Source organism: Anomaloglossus baeobatrachus, chromosome 3 (genome assembly GCF_048569485.1).
Source record: "Anomaloglossus baeobatrachus isolate aAnoBae1 chromosome 3, aAnoBae1.hap1, whole genome shotgun sequence".
Classification (NCBI taxonomy): domain Eukaryota; kingdom Metazoa; phylum Chordata; class Amphibia; order Anura; family Aromobatidae; genus Anomaloglossus; species Anomaloglossus baeobatrachus.
The window spans coordinates 258629378-258647193 of record NC_134355.1 but is presented as its reverse complement, the minus strand read 5'-3'; the positions used below and the strand labels follow the sequence as shown (position 1 = coordinate 258647193).

Genomic DNA, 17816 nt, shown 5'->3' with positions numbered 1-17816 from the left:
TATATATAGTTCAATAACCCATATATAGAAAAGCTTATTTACCATGCATATTCCTAGCCACTTCCACTTCTTACCTCTTTCTGCCCTCTTTGTCTGCTCTTCATACTCATGCAACCGGAGCATGAGTTCCTCCTTTTCTCTTATCATCAATTCCTTCTCTTTCTCAATGGCTTCCCTCTTCTTCTTCTCATTTTCAAGTTGTTGTCTGTATTGGAGAGCATAGGCAAGGAAAAATATTTAACGCCTTTTATTAATTGGACCTAGTGGTACCATACACTTTGCTCACTAACGGTATGTATTCACTAAGGCTAGGGTCACACAAATATTTTACGTGCCTAAAGTTGTATAAAAAAATCCTGTACATTGCGTGTTTCTTTGTGCATATGGTTAATTAGAAGATCTCCGCACATGCCTTAACTTGCATAGTGCCACCTCTTTTTTAGATCAACATGGCCGCCAATACACAGGCTTGACACCTATTTCTCTGTCACCTACTCCCTCCCTGGTACACCGCACTCATATTGAAAATCGTGGAAAACAGGGTCTTTATTCTTAGCACTAAAAAAAGTCATGGCGGATAATGTGCAGTATTTACACACAGTTGTGAACCAAAAAAAAAAGGAAAGATTTTTGATGGTAAATATTGTTGCTTTAAGACGCCTATCAAGGGCCATAATTCCCATAGTCATGAAAGTGTTAAAGTAACAAAAAATCCCCACATCAACAGAAAAAAAACAGAGAATCCATTTAAAGCTAATCTGGACTTCCCTTGTGCAGTTATCAGCAGGAGATTTTTAACCAATCATCATGACTAGAGATGCTAAAATCAAATCGCAGGACACTGGTTTATCAGCCAGATCAGTAGTCTGTGACCACTGAAGAGGAGGCCTTCAAATCTCCTTACCTCCTGGCATCCACGGCTATTCTATTGATTAGCTGCTCTGGCGTGATATCGTGTGTGGGACACATCGCAATGATGATGTTGTGTCAGCTTGGTTAATCAAAAGAGGAGTCAGGAATGCAAGGATTTAAAGGGAATCTGTCACCCTTTTGAGTTATTAATATGGGCATACAGATTGTATACATCTGAAATTAGTCATACCTGTATGCCTCCAAGATGATGACTTGTTCAGAAAAATTTATATTTTATAGCTGTGGTCTTTCAGGCTATGGGGTGTGCGCTGTTAGGACGATATGCCTGCCTTCCATCTTCATTATAAAGTTTTCTCCTCCCCTTCTCTTCAGTGTCCCTGTGATGTCAGGTATGTGGCCGGAAATCCTGGGCATGTTCATTCTGCCTGCCGCCTCTGCCCTGCCCTTCTATGGTTTCTAATACGGCATTTTTAACTCCAGTGGTTGTGTACATCAAATCTGAAAACAGTGCCCACAGAAGGGTAGAACAGTACAGAGGAGAGACAGAAGGCAGCATACATAGGCACGGGATTTCCGGCCAGGCACCTGACGTCACAAGGAATAGAAGGGGAGGAGAAATCCTGTATAATGAAGACCGGAGGCAGTCACATCTTCCTGGCAGCGTACACTCCATAGCCTGGAAGATTGAAGCTATAAAATATGAATTTTACTGCACAAGCCATCATCCTGGAAGCATACGGGTATGACTAATTTCAGCTGTATACAACCTGCATGCCCATATTAATAACTCAAAAAGCTCAAAAGGGAAACAGATTTCCTTAAAGAAGATTACTGATTTAAACGATACAGCAGAGTCCTGCAATTTGATTCTCTAATTATATAATCAAGACCAATATTTTTTCCAACTTTTCCATGTAACAGATTGCTATGTACGTTACCAGCAGCATCAACCACAGTATCTGTGCCTGTCTGTTACATGAGAAAGTCATGTACAGGTCTCCTCACCGCTCCAGCTGCTTTTGAGACTTCTCTTCCTTGGCCTGTGCTTTCATCTGCTGTACTTCAATAGTGTCTGGCTTCCTGCGGCGCATGTACAGTTCATGATTACCCATGCAAAGCTGCAAGATTCTCTTGTTAATTCTCAGGCGTGGAGCATAAAAGACAAAGTCCTGTAATTACAAAAGGAAATGGCTTATACTCAGACAATACATCGTTAAATGCATTAATAATTGAGCACACAATTTTAGAGGCTGTAGGTTGCCTAAAATACTAAATCTGGTCTAAATTACAATACCAGAATGATGCAAATTGTCTCTTCAGTGAGGAAGTAGACAAACTCTAGTGCCACCTATTGGAGGTAGCAATCCTAAAAGTTAAAATTGACCCTTTAACGAGCCTTGTCACATGACTTAGGATTTATACCAGATCAGAACCTCAATTTGCAGGCACATTGGTTCACGATGGTTGTCCCTCGTCAGTGCAAAGTATGAGATCTGATCTGGCTGAATGAGAGGCTAAGACAGGTTCTAAGGGGAATGCTATTCTCCTTGCAGAGGCTGACACACCAGTCCAGGATGCAATTGCTGAGGAGACTTTAAGCCACAATGCTCCTCTGGGAAATATGCAATTTATCTTTTCACTGAGGAAGTAGACAGGTTCTAGTGCTAGCTATTGCAGGTAGCAATCCTAAAAGTCAAAAGTTAACAAGCCTTGTCATATGACTTAGGGGAACACTATTCTCTTTGTGGACACTGACACACCAAGCCATCCCAAAACACTGCCTGGAAACTGAGGTTCTAATCTGGCGTAAATCCTAAGTAAATAATATGACAAGGCTCGTTAAAGGGTCACATTTGACTTTTAGGATTGCTACTTCCAATAGGTGGCACTAGAGTTTGTCCACTTCCCCACAAAAGAGACAATTTGCATCTTTCACAGAGGAGCATTGAGGCTTAAAGTCTCCTCACCACTGGCATGCTTGATTAGTGTGTCAGTCTCCGCAAAGAGAATAGCGTCCCCCTTAGACAATATCAGAATGTCAAATGCTTGCTAAGCTTATTGGCAAAAATACAATAGAATATGTAAAAATATGATCTGATTGTATTTATACCCAATTACAACTTGTAAAGATATAACAAATTCCACAACTAGGAACTGTTTTCCATCCATCTAGAACAATTTGAGGAGACAAGCTCACATTTCATGTTAATTTCCGATTAAGATCACACTTACAGGTGCCTTTTTGTCAATTGGTTTAATGATAAACTTCTTGTCATTGAAAGATATATTTCTGATTTCACTCCAGGGGAAACCAATCTTTGGGGTCAATCTAGAATAATGCAGAGGAAAGAAAATTAAAAATATACAACTTCCAGTACATGTGCAGTAAAAGTCTTCCAATTAGGCCAATGAAAATGTAGCTCATAATTTGGAATCTGACATAATGCAAAGTAGACGATGGTGCAGAGATGACAGCGGTGGGGTAAGGTTGATGTTTTCATTCAGACTGCTTACTCGTATGATCTCTAGCAGATACATATATCTACGCTTGTTATACATACTATTACACTTACAACAAAACGTATGCAGATTTGTCTACTTAGAAGGGTTTTCCAATATAAGTTTTCCTTTATTGATAAACTAGCAAAGGTTTAACCACCCACCACTGCCCAAGCTACCCACGGTCTTCAATAACAGGCTGCTACAGCACACATGACCACTGTAGTAAATGAATAGCTCAGTGGTGTCATGTTGACTACCTCGATATGACCTGTGAGCCCCCTGATTGACTGCAACAGTCACATATGCTGTACTTGTGACGTCACTGCTGTACCCTGTTAAATACCGGTGGCAGCTGTGCAGAGCAGGCCCTGGAGCAGTGGTGGGTGAGTAAACCTAGGTTTTTATTTTGAACTTTTGGAAGCCTAATCAGTAAATAATTGTTGGAAAACTCCTTAAAGGGAACCTGTCAGGTCCCATATGTGTTCTGACCTACAAGCAGGGTGATGTGTAGCCTAGAAACCCCTTCCTACCCATCCCTGTGTTGTAATATTGTGTAATATGAAAGTATAAAAAAAAGTTATTACTTACATGTTCCCTATGTAAATGATCAGAGGGTCTAGCCCCCTCGGCGTCGCATCGCCCTGTGGGTGTTTCCATGCTTTCTGTGGTATTACTACCCTATGGGTGTGATACCATGGATTTACATGAGTGACGTCACAGTCAGCTCCTTCAGATCCCGTGCGTGCACACTTGCCATTCCCGCAGATTGTTATCCGGGTGCTTAGGTTAGAACGCATAAGAGACCTGACAGGTTACCTTTAACACACAATGTTAGTGTCAATCTGCCGTCAGACCACCAAGCCAGTAAGTTCTCTCCTGTATGGATGCCTACTGGCAGCTCTCAGACCGCTTCCCTTTTTAACCAGCTCAATCCTCCATGTTCCTCTAGAATTAACGTAGGCAGTATCATTTCTATTTATAAGAGCCATGCTATAAGGCATGTGTCCGTGCAGTGATTAGCTGCAGTGTTATAAAACTGTCCTGTCTAACAATGACTATCTAAATATTTTTTTATTTGTGGTTACTGTGTACAAAATCTATGGTGTATCCTATCACAAGCAGGAGGCGGGGAAGAAACAACATGGCAGTGAACCAAATATGGCACATCAACTAAAAAAAACTATAAAAGCACAGAAAAAATCCTGTACATTGCAAATGCATAGAAAATAATTCTGTGCATTATAAAGTCATGAAAAAGAGCTTGTACAATATGAAGCCATAAAGTAGGGCCTGTATACTACAGACATAAAAAACCTGTACATTATAAAGGCAAGAAGGACCTGTACATTATAAAGGCATAAAAAGGAGAATGCACATCATGAAGGCATACATTATACCCCTGTATATCTTAAAGGCTTTAAAAACAGCCTTTATATTATTCTTTAATATTAGCCTACTATGCACTATATAATCAACATAACTAAATTTGCTGGAGAGCGGCATGAAAACCATATTAACGTATGGCGTTATGTGCTGTGGAGCAACGCTGCTTAAAAAAAAATTGTCAGGTATGTAGCCTATGCAAAGTACGGTCTAGAGCGAAACCTTAGGCTGGAGTCGCACTTGCATGTAACTCGCCAGAGGATCACATCGCACTGCCTGGCCTGTCCGGCGGCTCTCCTGACAGGAGCGTGCAGCTGCATAGAAATACATGAAGCTGACCCGCTCCTGTCAGGAGAGCTGACGGACAGTCCAGGCAGTGCGATGTGATCTTCTCGTGAGTTAAACTCAAGTATGACTCCAACTTAACTGTAATCCTATTGTTGGCTAGATTTAAGAATACATATTTATCATTTTCTGGAAATAGTGCCATTTCTGTTCATGGTCTGCAAATAGAGTTACTCACAGACAATGGACAAGAAGGTTTCTGCTTATTGAAGAAAACCAATGCATTTTCTATTCTAAGTTCTTGTGTATGGTATAATAAAGTGCACAGTTAAACATTTTTCGACATGTCAGACAAACCTTCTCCTCCAGGGAATGCCTAACCTTGAAAGTAAAATATATCTTTGTACCGTGTTAGCCAGTAGAGATAAAAAAAATTGTTTAAAAGAACTGAAGTCCTCAGTGGTTGATACCTTTTAATGGCTAACTGAAAAGATGGTAATAATTGCAAGCTTTCGAGACTACTCAGGTCTCTTCATCAGGCATGGTATAACACAAAATCTGTTATATATATCCCCCCCGTGCCATAGTGATAGTTCTGTTTTATATAACTTGTTTTTTTTTTGTTTTTTTTTTACTGCACTTTTCTATGTCCTGTTGTGTATAAATATGTGACTCTTCAGATTTTGTGTTATACCATGCCTGATGAAGAGACCTGAGTAGTCTCGAAAGCTTGCAATTATTACCATCTTTTCAGTTAGCCATTAAAAGGTATCAACCACTGAGGACTCTCAGTTCTTTTAAACAATTTTTTTTAACCTTGAAAGTACATGATGTGCTAAGTGTGCAGTCACAAACATCTTGATATAAAACTTATCATGAGTGCTTTACAGGTGAAACCTGGCAGATAGCCACAAAAGTACTTGGCACCCTACATAATGAGTAACACAATGGCTATAAAACTCTCCCGAAAACACTCTGAGAAGTTATTAGACAATCTGCTACCGACTGCCCCTGAAATATACACTTCACATATAGTTAGGTACAGACATCTAAAACTGCTCCAGCATATCTAGATTTAGAAGGGCGCTGCTAAGCCACAAGTTCTGGGACTTCAGGTTTAAAAACTTGTCAACTGCATTAGGAACAAAGTCCAAGGCAACAAAAAATGCTTTGTCCACATATTTGGCGTTTCTGATGTGATCTAAGGTATGTTTTTCTGCTCTGGCTTGTACTTTGCAGCTCCCCGCAGCTCGCAGAACCTGTTTGTGTCTCCATAGTGACTCTGTAGGTATCCCGTATTTCACATAATGAAAAAAAAAGTCCTGGCAGTTTCTGTTACGTAACCCAGACAGGCACTCCTTGTTTCTCCACAGGGTGGAATCTGTAATGCTGGCAGCTTGCGAAAGAATGACTTCATGTACTCCTTTCTATTTCTCCAGACGGGGCAGGGGGCTGACCACACCTTGTGCTGAGCCACTGGATCCAGACTACTGCAGCACACATGCAGACCCCCACCTTTACACGAGGATAGCTCTGGAGTATACAGCAAATAATCAACCTTCACTTATTTATTATTCCATACCTACACAATTAGCTAGTCTTTCATTCTACCTGATTGTTAGTAGCACACTGCCAGAGCAGAGAATGACTAAAAAGACAAATTATATTCTTAATCATTACGCTAAACAACATTTCATGACCATACACCCCTGGGATCCTTACCCCAACCAATGCAGAGCGCTACATCACATAGCACAGCGATATACACCTAAGCTGCTTGGTGGCCATTCCATAGTGACCAACTGTAAACTTATAAGAATTACTCACTTTTATTCATAGGTGGATATACTGCATATCACAAAAGTAAGTACACCCCTCACATTTTGGGAAATATTTTCTTATATCTTTTCATGGGACAATTGAAGATATGACACGGATACAATGTAAAGTAGTCAGAGTACAGCTTGTATTATAGTATAAATTTAGTGTGCCCTCTAAATAACTCACACAGCCATTAATGTCTAAACTGTTGGCAACAAAAATGACACTCTTAAGTAAAAATGATCAAAATTGTGCCCAATTAGTCATTCGCAATTAACAACATTAGAGTTACAAGGTCTCAGATGTGAATGCGGAACAGGTGTGTAAAATTAGGTGTTACTGCTCACACACTCTCTTCCAGTGTCATATCCAGAGACTGTCTTTTCAAAATAGACATATCAGTGCTGCCAGCATTGCTGCAGAGGTTAAAGGGGTGGGGGGTCAGCCTATCAGTGCTCAGACCATACGTCGCACACTGCATCAAAATAGTCTACATGGCTCTCATCCCAGAAAGAAGCCTCTTCTAAGAATGATGCACAAGATAGCCCGCAAACAATTTGCAGAAGACAAGGACCCTAAGGATATAGATTACTGGAACCATGTCCTATGGTCTGATGAGACCAACATATATTTGTTCGGTTCAGATGGTGTCGAGTATGTGTGGTGGCAACCAGGTGAGTAAAAAGACAAGTGTGTCTCTTTCCTAAAGTCAAGCATGGTGGTGGGAGTAACTTGGTTTGGTGCTACATGAGTGCTGCCAGGTATGTGGAGGTACAGTTCATTGAGGGAACCATGAATGCCAACATGTACTGTGACTTACTGAAGAAGAACATGATCTCCTCCCTTCGTATTCCAACATGATAATGACCCCAAACACAACTCCAAGGCGACCTCTGCCTTGCTAAAGAAACTGAGGGTAAAGGTGCTAGACTGGCAAAGAATGTCTCCAAACCTAAACCTTATTGAGCATCTGTAGGGCCTCCTCAAACAGAAGGTGGAGGAGTGCAAGGTCTCTAACATCCACCAGCTTCGTGATGTCATGGAGGAGTGGAAGAGGATCCAGTGGCTCCTGTCAAGCTCTAGTGAACTCCATGCCCAAGAGAATTAAAGCAATGCTTGAAATTAAACCTAGAACGCGCAACCATAGAAATTTACCATAGAAAACAAGTAACCTAGCAGGCCTGCGAGGCCCCAGGTATGCATTCTAGGGTTAATGGTGGTCACACACAATAATGACACCTGGGACACAATTTGGCCATGTTCACTTAGGGGATTACTTTAGTTGCCAGCGGTTTTGACATTATTGGCTGTGTGTTAAGTTATTTAGAGGGCACACCAAATTTATACTATAATACAAGCTGTACACTGACTACTTTACATTGTATCACAGGGTCATATCTCCAGCGTTGTCCCATGAAAAGATATAATAAAATATTTACAAAAATGTGAGGGGTGTACTTACTTTTGTGATATAATGTATGTAAACATATATCCACTTCACCTATATGTATATAGACACATACTAGTACTAATTTTCCTAACTACACGTACAGAGGATGGAGACAGATGACAGACATAGTGGTTTTGCATTCATCTCCCTATGCTGTGGATAGGTGGGAAATGTCTTTATGAGGTAGCTCCTTTAAATAATAGCTGTGCAGGAATAAACAATATTATTTTAAAAGAATTACTTACTTGTCATCGTGCTCATAAATATTTAAGCCCAAGGAGTCAACACCCAGAAAGAGGTCAGTGCCTTTTTTATTCTTAATTTCAAAGTAGTTAATACCATACATCTCCAAGTCTTGAGCAATCTTCAGATACTCCAGCATTGCATCCTCTCTGCAACAAAATATTCTTATGCATCAGTATCTTTTTAGTGCACACATGTTCTTCCTTCTCTATCCTCTTGGCTTAGCATATCCCGTTATGAGCTTGAGATAACCAGCTTTAAAGGGGTTGTCTGTTAAAAGGTGATAACTTTTAGATGGACCTGTTGCCAGAACAAGACACCTTTATTGCAGTTCAGATGGAGCAGCAGAGTGTATACTCGACCACTGCTCCATTCATTCTCCATGGGGACTGCTGGAAAAAGCCGAGCATAGTGCTCATCAGTCCCATAGAAAACGAATGGAGTAGCAGAACAGCATGTGCACTGACACTTCATTCTCACACTTTGATCAGAGCATGAATAGCATAAATGATCAGATTTTCATGGATGAGAAAAAAAAATGGTCTTCTGACCCTAGCCTAACGAATCTCCTGATTGGGGGGTTATGCCCCCGTCACATTTAACGACTTACCAGCGATCCCGAAAACGATGTGACCTGATAAGGTTCGCTGGTAAGTCGCTGGGAGGTTGCTGGTGTGATGTCACACAGTCAGATCTTACCAATGACGCAGTAACGATCAGCGACCTGTATAACGATCTGGGCGGGCGTAGGGACAGTGTTAGGAGGTCGTTGGTAGGCCTCAAACACAGTGATGCGTCCTGCCCAGCAGGATATCGCCTTTGAAGAAAATGGTCCCAACCATTCAGCAACGACTAGCGATCTCACAGCAGGGGCCTGATCGCTGGTAGGTGTCACACATAACGAGATCGCTGCTGCGTCACGAAAACTGTGACGTAGCAATGATCTCGTTAGCGATCTCGTTCTGTGTGACGGGGCCTTTAGACCTCCAGTAATTAAGTTATCACCTAGCCTCTGAATAGGAGACTACTTCTTTTCACCAGATAAAATGTTTTACATAAATAACAACTCCCCACAACATAACAAAAAGGGATTTTTTTTATTATAAAAAAAAATATTTATTTATATCTAAGGATAGCTTGAAAGTGGAAAGTAAAAGGAAGGACACATCTGGAATGGCATGAAACCCACAAACTCAGCAGCTAATACTACCAATAGACAAGAGGTTACAGGTACAGCCCTGGCTACCTGATGAATTATACAGACTTTGCTAGTCTTGGCATGAAAAGCACTGGAGACTAACAGAAAGAACATTAAACAGCCTCAGGCTTCTTCCACAGTACCAAGCCTATTTTTAGTGGAAGCAAATAACTCAGTACAATATCTCAACGGAAAAGAATATGTCAAAAGGATATTGTTAATGATTTTCAATTCAAAATGGTATTCCAATTTTGTAAATTGATGGCGTATCTCCAGGATATGCAATAACTGTATGATCAGTGGAGGTCCGAGCTATGGGATCCTCACTGAACCTGAGCATGAGGAGGACGCAGAGCTGTTCTAGTGCCACATCCCTTTCACTCATCGATTTACTGTGTAGGGAACTGCAATGTGGCCCCATTCAGTCACTTGAATTGCCACTGTGCAGGGAAAATCTTGGTGTATGCAATCTAATATATAAAGCTGAGTGTGTGTGTGTGTGTGTGTGTGTGTGTGTGTGTGTGTGTGTGTGTGTGTGTGTGTGTGTGTGTGTGTGTGTGTATGTCCGGGATTGGCATCTGCACCGTCGCAGCTACAGCCACAAAATTTTGCACACTCACACGTCTGGACCCCGAGAGCGTCATAGGCTATGTTTTGAGGGGAAATTTTAACCCCACTCTTTACAGTTATTCACCAAAAAACCTGCCTCCATTAAAGCGAATGGAGCTGGGAGCCACAGTGCAGCCAGAAATTCAGAAGAATGTGCAGCCACACCCTTATATGGAATGTTGGCGTGTCACAATGCAGCCAGGGAAAGAGGCAGACACAAAGAGGCAGACACAAAGAGGCAGACACAAAGAGACAGACACAAAGAGACAGAGACAAAGAGACAGAGACAAAGAGACAGAGACAAAGAGACAGAGACAAAGAGACAGAGACAAAGAGACAGAGACAAAGAGACAGAGACAAAGAGACAGAGACAAAGAGACAGAGACAAAGAGACAGAGACAAAGAGACAGAGATAAAGAGACAGACAAAGAGACAAAGAGACAGAGACAGACAGACAGGGAAAGAAAGGGAAAGAGACAGACACGGTAAGAGACAGGTAAAGAGACAGACAAAGAGACAGACACAGGGAAAGAGACAGAGGGAAAGAGACAGACACAGGGAAAGATAGATAGACAGACAAGGAAAGAGATTGAGACAGACAGAGAAAGAGACAGACAGACAAAGAGATAGAGAGAGAGACAGAGAGATATATACAGAGGGGGAGACAGACAAAGAATGGGAGAGAAACAGAGAGACAGTTACTATCCCGGGCGTTAATACATTCTATTTATACATTCTATCCCGGGAATGTTAATACATTCTATTTTGTTAACAACAGTTATTAACCCGGGCGAAGCCAGGTAGTACAGCTAGTAGTAAAATAAGCCTGTATTCCCATCATTCTCAGGATCAATGAGGGTCCCAAATGTTTTGTTTTCTACAAACGATCAATTTTTCCCCCAGACTAAGCTTTGAATGGAGCTGAAACTTGTATCCAAATTGAAGCAGCAGCGTATGGAAGCAGAAACATGGCTAATGCTCTAAGATTGTGCACATTATAGGTCCCTGGTTAAAGTAAGGTAAGGTTGATTAAGCATATATCTATTTCATTGTCTGTATAAGTGTCTATTAGGCTGTAAGTACAGGTTGTAAGACCTGCATCAGTCTTGGCAATGCAACACGTATACGGACCGTGAAACCTGATCTAACTCAGTATGACATAACAACTTATCTGGTCAATACGCTCTTTAATGAATGGTTTGCGGTATACACCATAGGTTTTTTACATTGAACATGGCACTTCAGGCCAAATCCTTTCCAGACTATGGTAGATTGCCATATGTAATTAGGGATGCATTGTATAAAGTGTGTAGTACGACAGAAGCAGACATGATGACCGCAGAAGACTTACTTTAGCATGCCACGATGTTCTGAGTGCCACACCTCGATCCTCTCCTCCCACTGCTCTCTGGAAAGCTTGTGCTGATCCAACACTCTAGAAATGGGAAACACAAATCATTTAGACTATCATAAATTTGTGGACACCAGGATGAATAAGTGAATTAAAGTCTTTTGTGTGGTATAAGTTGTTCAAAATAAACCCATTCTTGTGATTTCTGTCCTAGCAGCAATAAGGTACGGTATTATATTGAAGACAGAATATTTTCCAAGAATGCAGATAGTAAAAATCTATGAATATTAGTTGAGATTATATGAGGGTTGTAACAGAGACTGAATTTAGCGCTAATACAATTGCAATAAACACAATCTGACTCATTAGGTACAATGCATTAGAACTCAGTTGTATAAATTTCACCACTAGAGACACATTCGTAAAGAAATAATGATGTGAAATAATTCAAGTTATGTAACTTGGGCTCACCTCTGTGGCAGAAGACGTTCTGAGCTCAGGTATCCAGACTTGTGTGTATCACGACTGTAGTCTCCAAACTTGGCTTGTACAGCATAAGAACCGAGGAGGACAGCTGTTTCAGGAGGGCAGTACACTTCATCACTCAGGATACTTTCTTTGACTTGCAGGAAAAATAGTTTCTGAGTGATGTCCTGGATTAGCTCCTCAGACACATCCTCAGGGAAAAACTTGGCACGGAACTTGAACTGAAGAGGGTTCTCTTTTCTCACCTCTTGTGCAGATACCTGCCCAATAGTAAGGGGTTAAAATCAATACCATGAATCTACATCTTAGATTGTATTACTAGTGACAGCTACTCTTTCTCAAAAAGTAAAAAGCAATCAATAAAACAGAAAAGATATAAGAAAAGCTGCAGTACAGTAATAACTGGTGAGGCCATGCAACAACTGCATTGGGAAACACTCCTGAGGAAGCCCATTCATGGTGATACCTCCCTGTTCTCCTTGGAATGCCTCATCTGCTTTTTTGTAGTATTCACTTTTGTAATATTTATATGTAATGTATACTCTATTTGGTTTATTTACTATCTTGGGCCTGCACAAATATGCAGATTTTCTATGCACTTTCACTCTACCCAATATATGACATATTTTATCTATGATGAAGGTTTTATCCTCTTATATGAGACACAAGGTATTACTTCAACTCTCATCATGCTGTTTTAGTTGGTCTTGTATTTTGTTTTGTACTGTTATGCACTTTTTAATTTTCTATAACCAATTCTCAACATCCACGATATATACAGCGCAAGTCAGAAGAGGGTGTATGGAGCAGGCTCAGCAGCTGAGTCCGCACCATACTTGGCAGATAGAGGCAGAACCTGGCTGTGTGTAACAGCCTTTATCAGCTATGAGTAGAGTGGAGCTTCGCCCATAGCAGCATTTACAGAGCGCCAACATGAGGTACGCCGCTCACCCACGACGTGACCGCCGGGCGCAGATGGAACACTATGGCAGCTGGGGGTCTGCTGAAAATCCCTGTCTGTTACCATGGCGCTCTGATAAAACACAGCGTGTGGCTGGGCTTTAAGAGAGACAATGGTATTTACTATATAGAGTAATATTGAAGTATATAGTACAGGTGATCATACAATCGCAGGGTCAAGTCCCTTGACAGGACTAACAATTACAGTACAAAATAAAAAACGTTAAAAAAAAAAGAAACTAAATTTTGAATCAACCCCTTTTCCACCATCTATATATATAATTGCCTTATTCTGTCTGTCTGTCTGTCTGTCTTGCTCCAAAATTGTGTCCTTACGGTGACAACCGTCTGATTGGCCGCTGGCTCGGCCTGGCCCCGCCCCCAGCACGGATTGGCCGCTCGCCGCGGCCTTCCGCACGCATCGCCAGACATAACCTTGCGCTGCTGGGATCGTGACGGAGCCGGTGATCGCTGGTAACCATTATACACATCGGGTAACTAAGGTCCCTTAGTTACCCGATGTGTATCATAGTTACCAGTGTACACCGGCTCCCCAGCGGCCTTGCCCCGCCCCCCCCCCACGGATTGGTCGCTCGCCTCGGCCTGGCCCCGCCCTCCGCATGGATTGTCCGCTTGCCCCGGCCCTCCGCACGCATTGCCAGACATAACCTTGCGCTGCTGGGATCGTGACGGAGCCGGTGAACGCTGGTAACCATTATACACATCGGGTAACTAAGGTCCCTTAGTTACCCGATGTGTATCATAGTTACCAGCATACACCGGCTCCGTCACGATCCCAGCAGCGCCAGACATAACCTTGCGCTGCTGGGATCGTGACGGAGCCGGCATGGAGGATGGAGCACGATGGGGAGTGCACAGCATGGGGGATGGAGCACGATTGGGGAGTGGGCAGCATGGGGGATGGAGCACGATGGGGAGTGGGCAGCATGGGGGATGGAGCACGATGGGAGTGCGCAGCATGGGGGATGTAGCACGATGGGGAGTGCGCAGCATGGGGGATGGAGCACGATGAAGGGTGCGCAGCATGGGGGATGGAGCACGATGGGGAGTGCGCAGCATGGGGGATAGAGCACGATGGGGGGTGCGCAGCATGGGGGATGGAGCACGATGGGGGGTGCGCAGCATGGGGGATGGAGCACGATTGGGAGTGCGCAGCATGGGGGATGGAGCACGATGGGGGTGCGCAGCATGGGGGATGGAGCACGATGGGGGGTGTGCAGCATGGGGGATGGAGCACGATGGGGGTGCGCAGCATGGGGGATGGAGCACGATGGGGGGTGGGCAGCATGGGGGATGGAGCACGATGGGGGGTGTGCAGCATGGGGGATGGAGCACGATGGGGGTGCGCAGCATGGGGGATGGAGCACGATGGGGGGTGGGCAGCATGGGTGATGGAGAACGATGGGGGTTGCGCAGCATGGGGGATGGAGCACGATGGGGGGTGCGCAGCATGGAGGATGGAGCACGATGGGGGGTGCGCAGAATGGGGGATGGAGCACGATGGTGAGTGCGCAGCATGGGGGATGGAGCACGATGGGGGGTGCGCAGCATGGGGGATGGAGCACGATGGGGAGTGCGCAGCATGGGGGATGGAGCACGATGGGGAGTGCGCAGCATGGGGGATGGAGCACGATGGGGAGTGCGCAGCATGGGGGATGGAGCACGATGGGGGGTGCGCAGCATGGGGGATGGAGCACGATGGGGGGTGCGCAGCATGGGGGATGGAGCACGATGGGGAGTGCGCAGCATGGGGGATGGAGCACGATGGTGAGTGCGCAGCATGGGGGATGGAGCACGATGGTGAGTGTGCAGCATGGGGGATGGAGCACTATGGGGGTGCGCAGCATGGGGGATGGAGCACGATGGGGAGTGCGCAGCATGGGGGATGGAGCACGATGGGGGGTGCGCAGCATGGGGGATGGAGCACGATGGGGGGTGCGCAGCATGGGGGATGGAGCACGATGGGGGGTGCGCAGCATGGGGGATGGAGCACGATGGGGGGTGAGCAGCATAGGGGATGGAGCACGATGGGGGGTGCGCAGCATGGGGGATGGAGCACGATGGGGGGTGCGCAGCATGGGGGATGGAGCACGATGGGGGGTGAGCAGCATAGGGGATGGAGCACGATGGGGGGTGCGCAGCATGGGGGATGGAGCACGATGGGGGGTGCGCAGCATGGGGGATGGAGCACGATGGGGGGTGCGCAGCATGGGGGATGGAGCACGATGGGGAGTATGCAGCATGGGGGATGGAGCACGATGGGGGGTGCACACCTCCCCCCAAAACACACACACACACCGCCACACAACACACCACACTGGGAACCACAAACACCGCCCTACACAGACACCCAACACACAAACAGCGCGGCACACACAAATATACGCACATGCCGCACAACACACACATTGCACAAAACATACCTCCCACCAAAACACACACACACACACCCCACACCCACACAAATCGCGCAACACACACACACAGCGCTCCACAAACAACGCAACACACAAACAACACCGCTCTCACCCCCCGCCACACCCAGACAACACCCAGAACATGTACAGCGCCCTACACAAACACTTGGCAACTACACAGAACAACATCTATATATATATATATAACAAAAATCATACATTAACTACACAATACGTAAATTCTAGAATACCTGATGCGTAGAATCGGGCCACCTTCTAGTTAAGAATAAAAGTATAAAAAAAAAACCCAAACAACAAACACACATAATTGGTGCTATTGCATAACGGAAGTCAACTATTGGGAAGTCCGACTGTCTGACCGAAAAACAAAAAAATAGTCCAGCTCACCCCAATGCCGACGTCTATATCTCTGACGTCCTGGATGCAAGAGAGCCTGCTGCTGTTTCAGCGTGCTTGGAACAAAGAAGAAAAAAGGATCCAGCTTCCGGAGGGAGTATTCAGATAAAATCCACTCTTTAATGATTTCTTTAAAAACAGTACAAAACGTGTAGTTCTCACATATATAGACAGGAGTCACAGCCAGTGACAGAACACCAGACGCGTTTCCATCAGAATCTGATCTTAGACTTGATGATAAAGTATTTTCACTCATCATTAGTCAAACTGTTCTAAAATGGTATTAGGATTACCGTAGTTTTCGCTTTATAAGACGCACCTGATTATAAGACGCAACCCCAAATTTGGTGAAGGAAAAGAGAATTTTTTTTATATGTTAAATGGGGTCCATCTTATAATGCCAGTGTCCATCTAACAAATCATATAGGTTATATGTCCCTCATAGCCCCCCATCATAAAATTAACCCCCTTAATCTGGATATGGCCCCCTTATATTGAATACAGCCCCCTTGTGCTGGGACACGTCCCCCTGTGCTGCCCATGGCCCCTATAGATGGCACACCTCCCCTGTGTTTGATATGGCCCCCCATACTGCTGCCCATAGCCACTATAGATGGAACATCTCCCCTGTGTTTGATATGGCCCCCATACTGCTGCCCATGGCCACTATAGATGGCACATCTCCCCTGTGTTTGATATGGCCCCCATACTGCTGCCCATAATATAAACACTCTTTCCTTACCTTCTCAGTGCTGTAATCCCTGTGTCTCCCTTTGTGGGGTTGAGCTCCGGCCTCTTCCACTTCCTGGTTCTTGCTGACGGTCATGTGATTGGCACGGCAGAGTGATATCATCTCTGTGTGCCTTATCACAGACAGCAGCAGCAGGAAACCGGGAGATCAGCACTGGAGGTAAGTAAAGGTTTTTTATTTTACTATGGGCAGCAGTATGGGGGCCATATCTAACACAGGGGGGATCATGTGCGATCAAAGGGAGCACAGGCACATATAATATGCCCCGCTGCCCCAGCCCATCACCGCGATGCGGTTTCAGCACCACGCTGATGTACAGCGGCTGTGCATATTATATGAGCGGGAGCAGGAGATCTAACGCTGCCGCCCACAGCTTTCACCTGCCCCCAGCACCACTCCAGAGCGGACCCTGCACTATTATATATATATGTACACCCCCCCCCGTATATTCGGTTTATAAGACGCACCCCCTACTTTCCCCCAAAATTTGGGGGAACAAAAGTGTGTCTTATAAAGCGAAAAATACGGTAATGTCCGCTTGTCCTGAAAAAAATAAAGTCCTCACACAGCTCCATCGCTACAACAATGCAAAAGTTGCATACATCGGAAAATGGTGAAACAATTATTTTAGTAGTGAAAAAAAATAAATAAATAGATTTTAAATTTTTTTCACTACTAAAATAAGAAAAAAAAAAACTGGACAAGCTTGGCATTGCCGAAATCATACTGATTAGGAGAATCATGGTGGCAAGTCATTTTTACCACACAATGGACACCATACAAACAATTCTTAATGTCAGAATTGCATCTTTTTTAGCAATTTTTTTCCCCCATTTTCCAGTACACGATGTAGTAAAATGGATGATTTAATTTAAAAATGCAACTCGCCATGAAAAAAAAGACAAGCCCTCATACAGCTATGTGGACATAGAAATAAAAAGGTTATGACTTTTGGAAGCAGTGGGTGAAAAAACAAAAACTTCAGGAAGGGGTTAATGGATTATTTGTATGGATTCACCTAATAGACCATTTTAATTCTTATTCAGGGT

The 17816-nt window shown here is 44.0% G+C and overlaps 1 protein-coding gene across 1 annotated transcript in view; it reads right to left on the bottom strand.

The window, feature by feature from the left end:
* LOC142296341 (ezrin-like) overlaps positions 1–17816 on the bottom strand; it is a 100567-nt gene that overhangs the window by 21476 nt on the left and 61275 nt on the right. The window contains exons 5-10 of the mRNA XM_075339812.1: positions 12187–12461; positions 11716–11799; positions 8560–8706; positions 3106–3202; positions 1879–2042; positions 75–205 (exon numbers count right to left, since the gene is read on the bottom strand). Of these exons, the coding sequence (XP_075195927.1) occupies positions 75–205; positions 1879–2042; positions 3106–3202; positions 8560–8706; positions 11716–11799; positions 12187–12461 (898 nt within the window). The remainder of the gene's footprint in view (positions 1–74; positions 206–1878; positions 2043–3105; positions 3203–8559; positions 8707–11715; positions 11800–12186; positions 12462–17816) is intronic.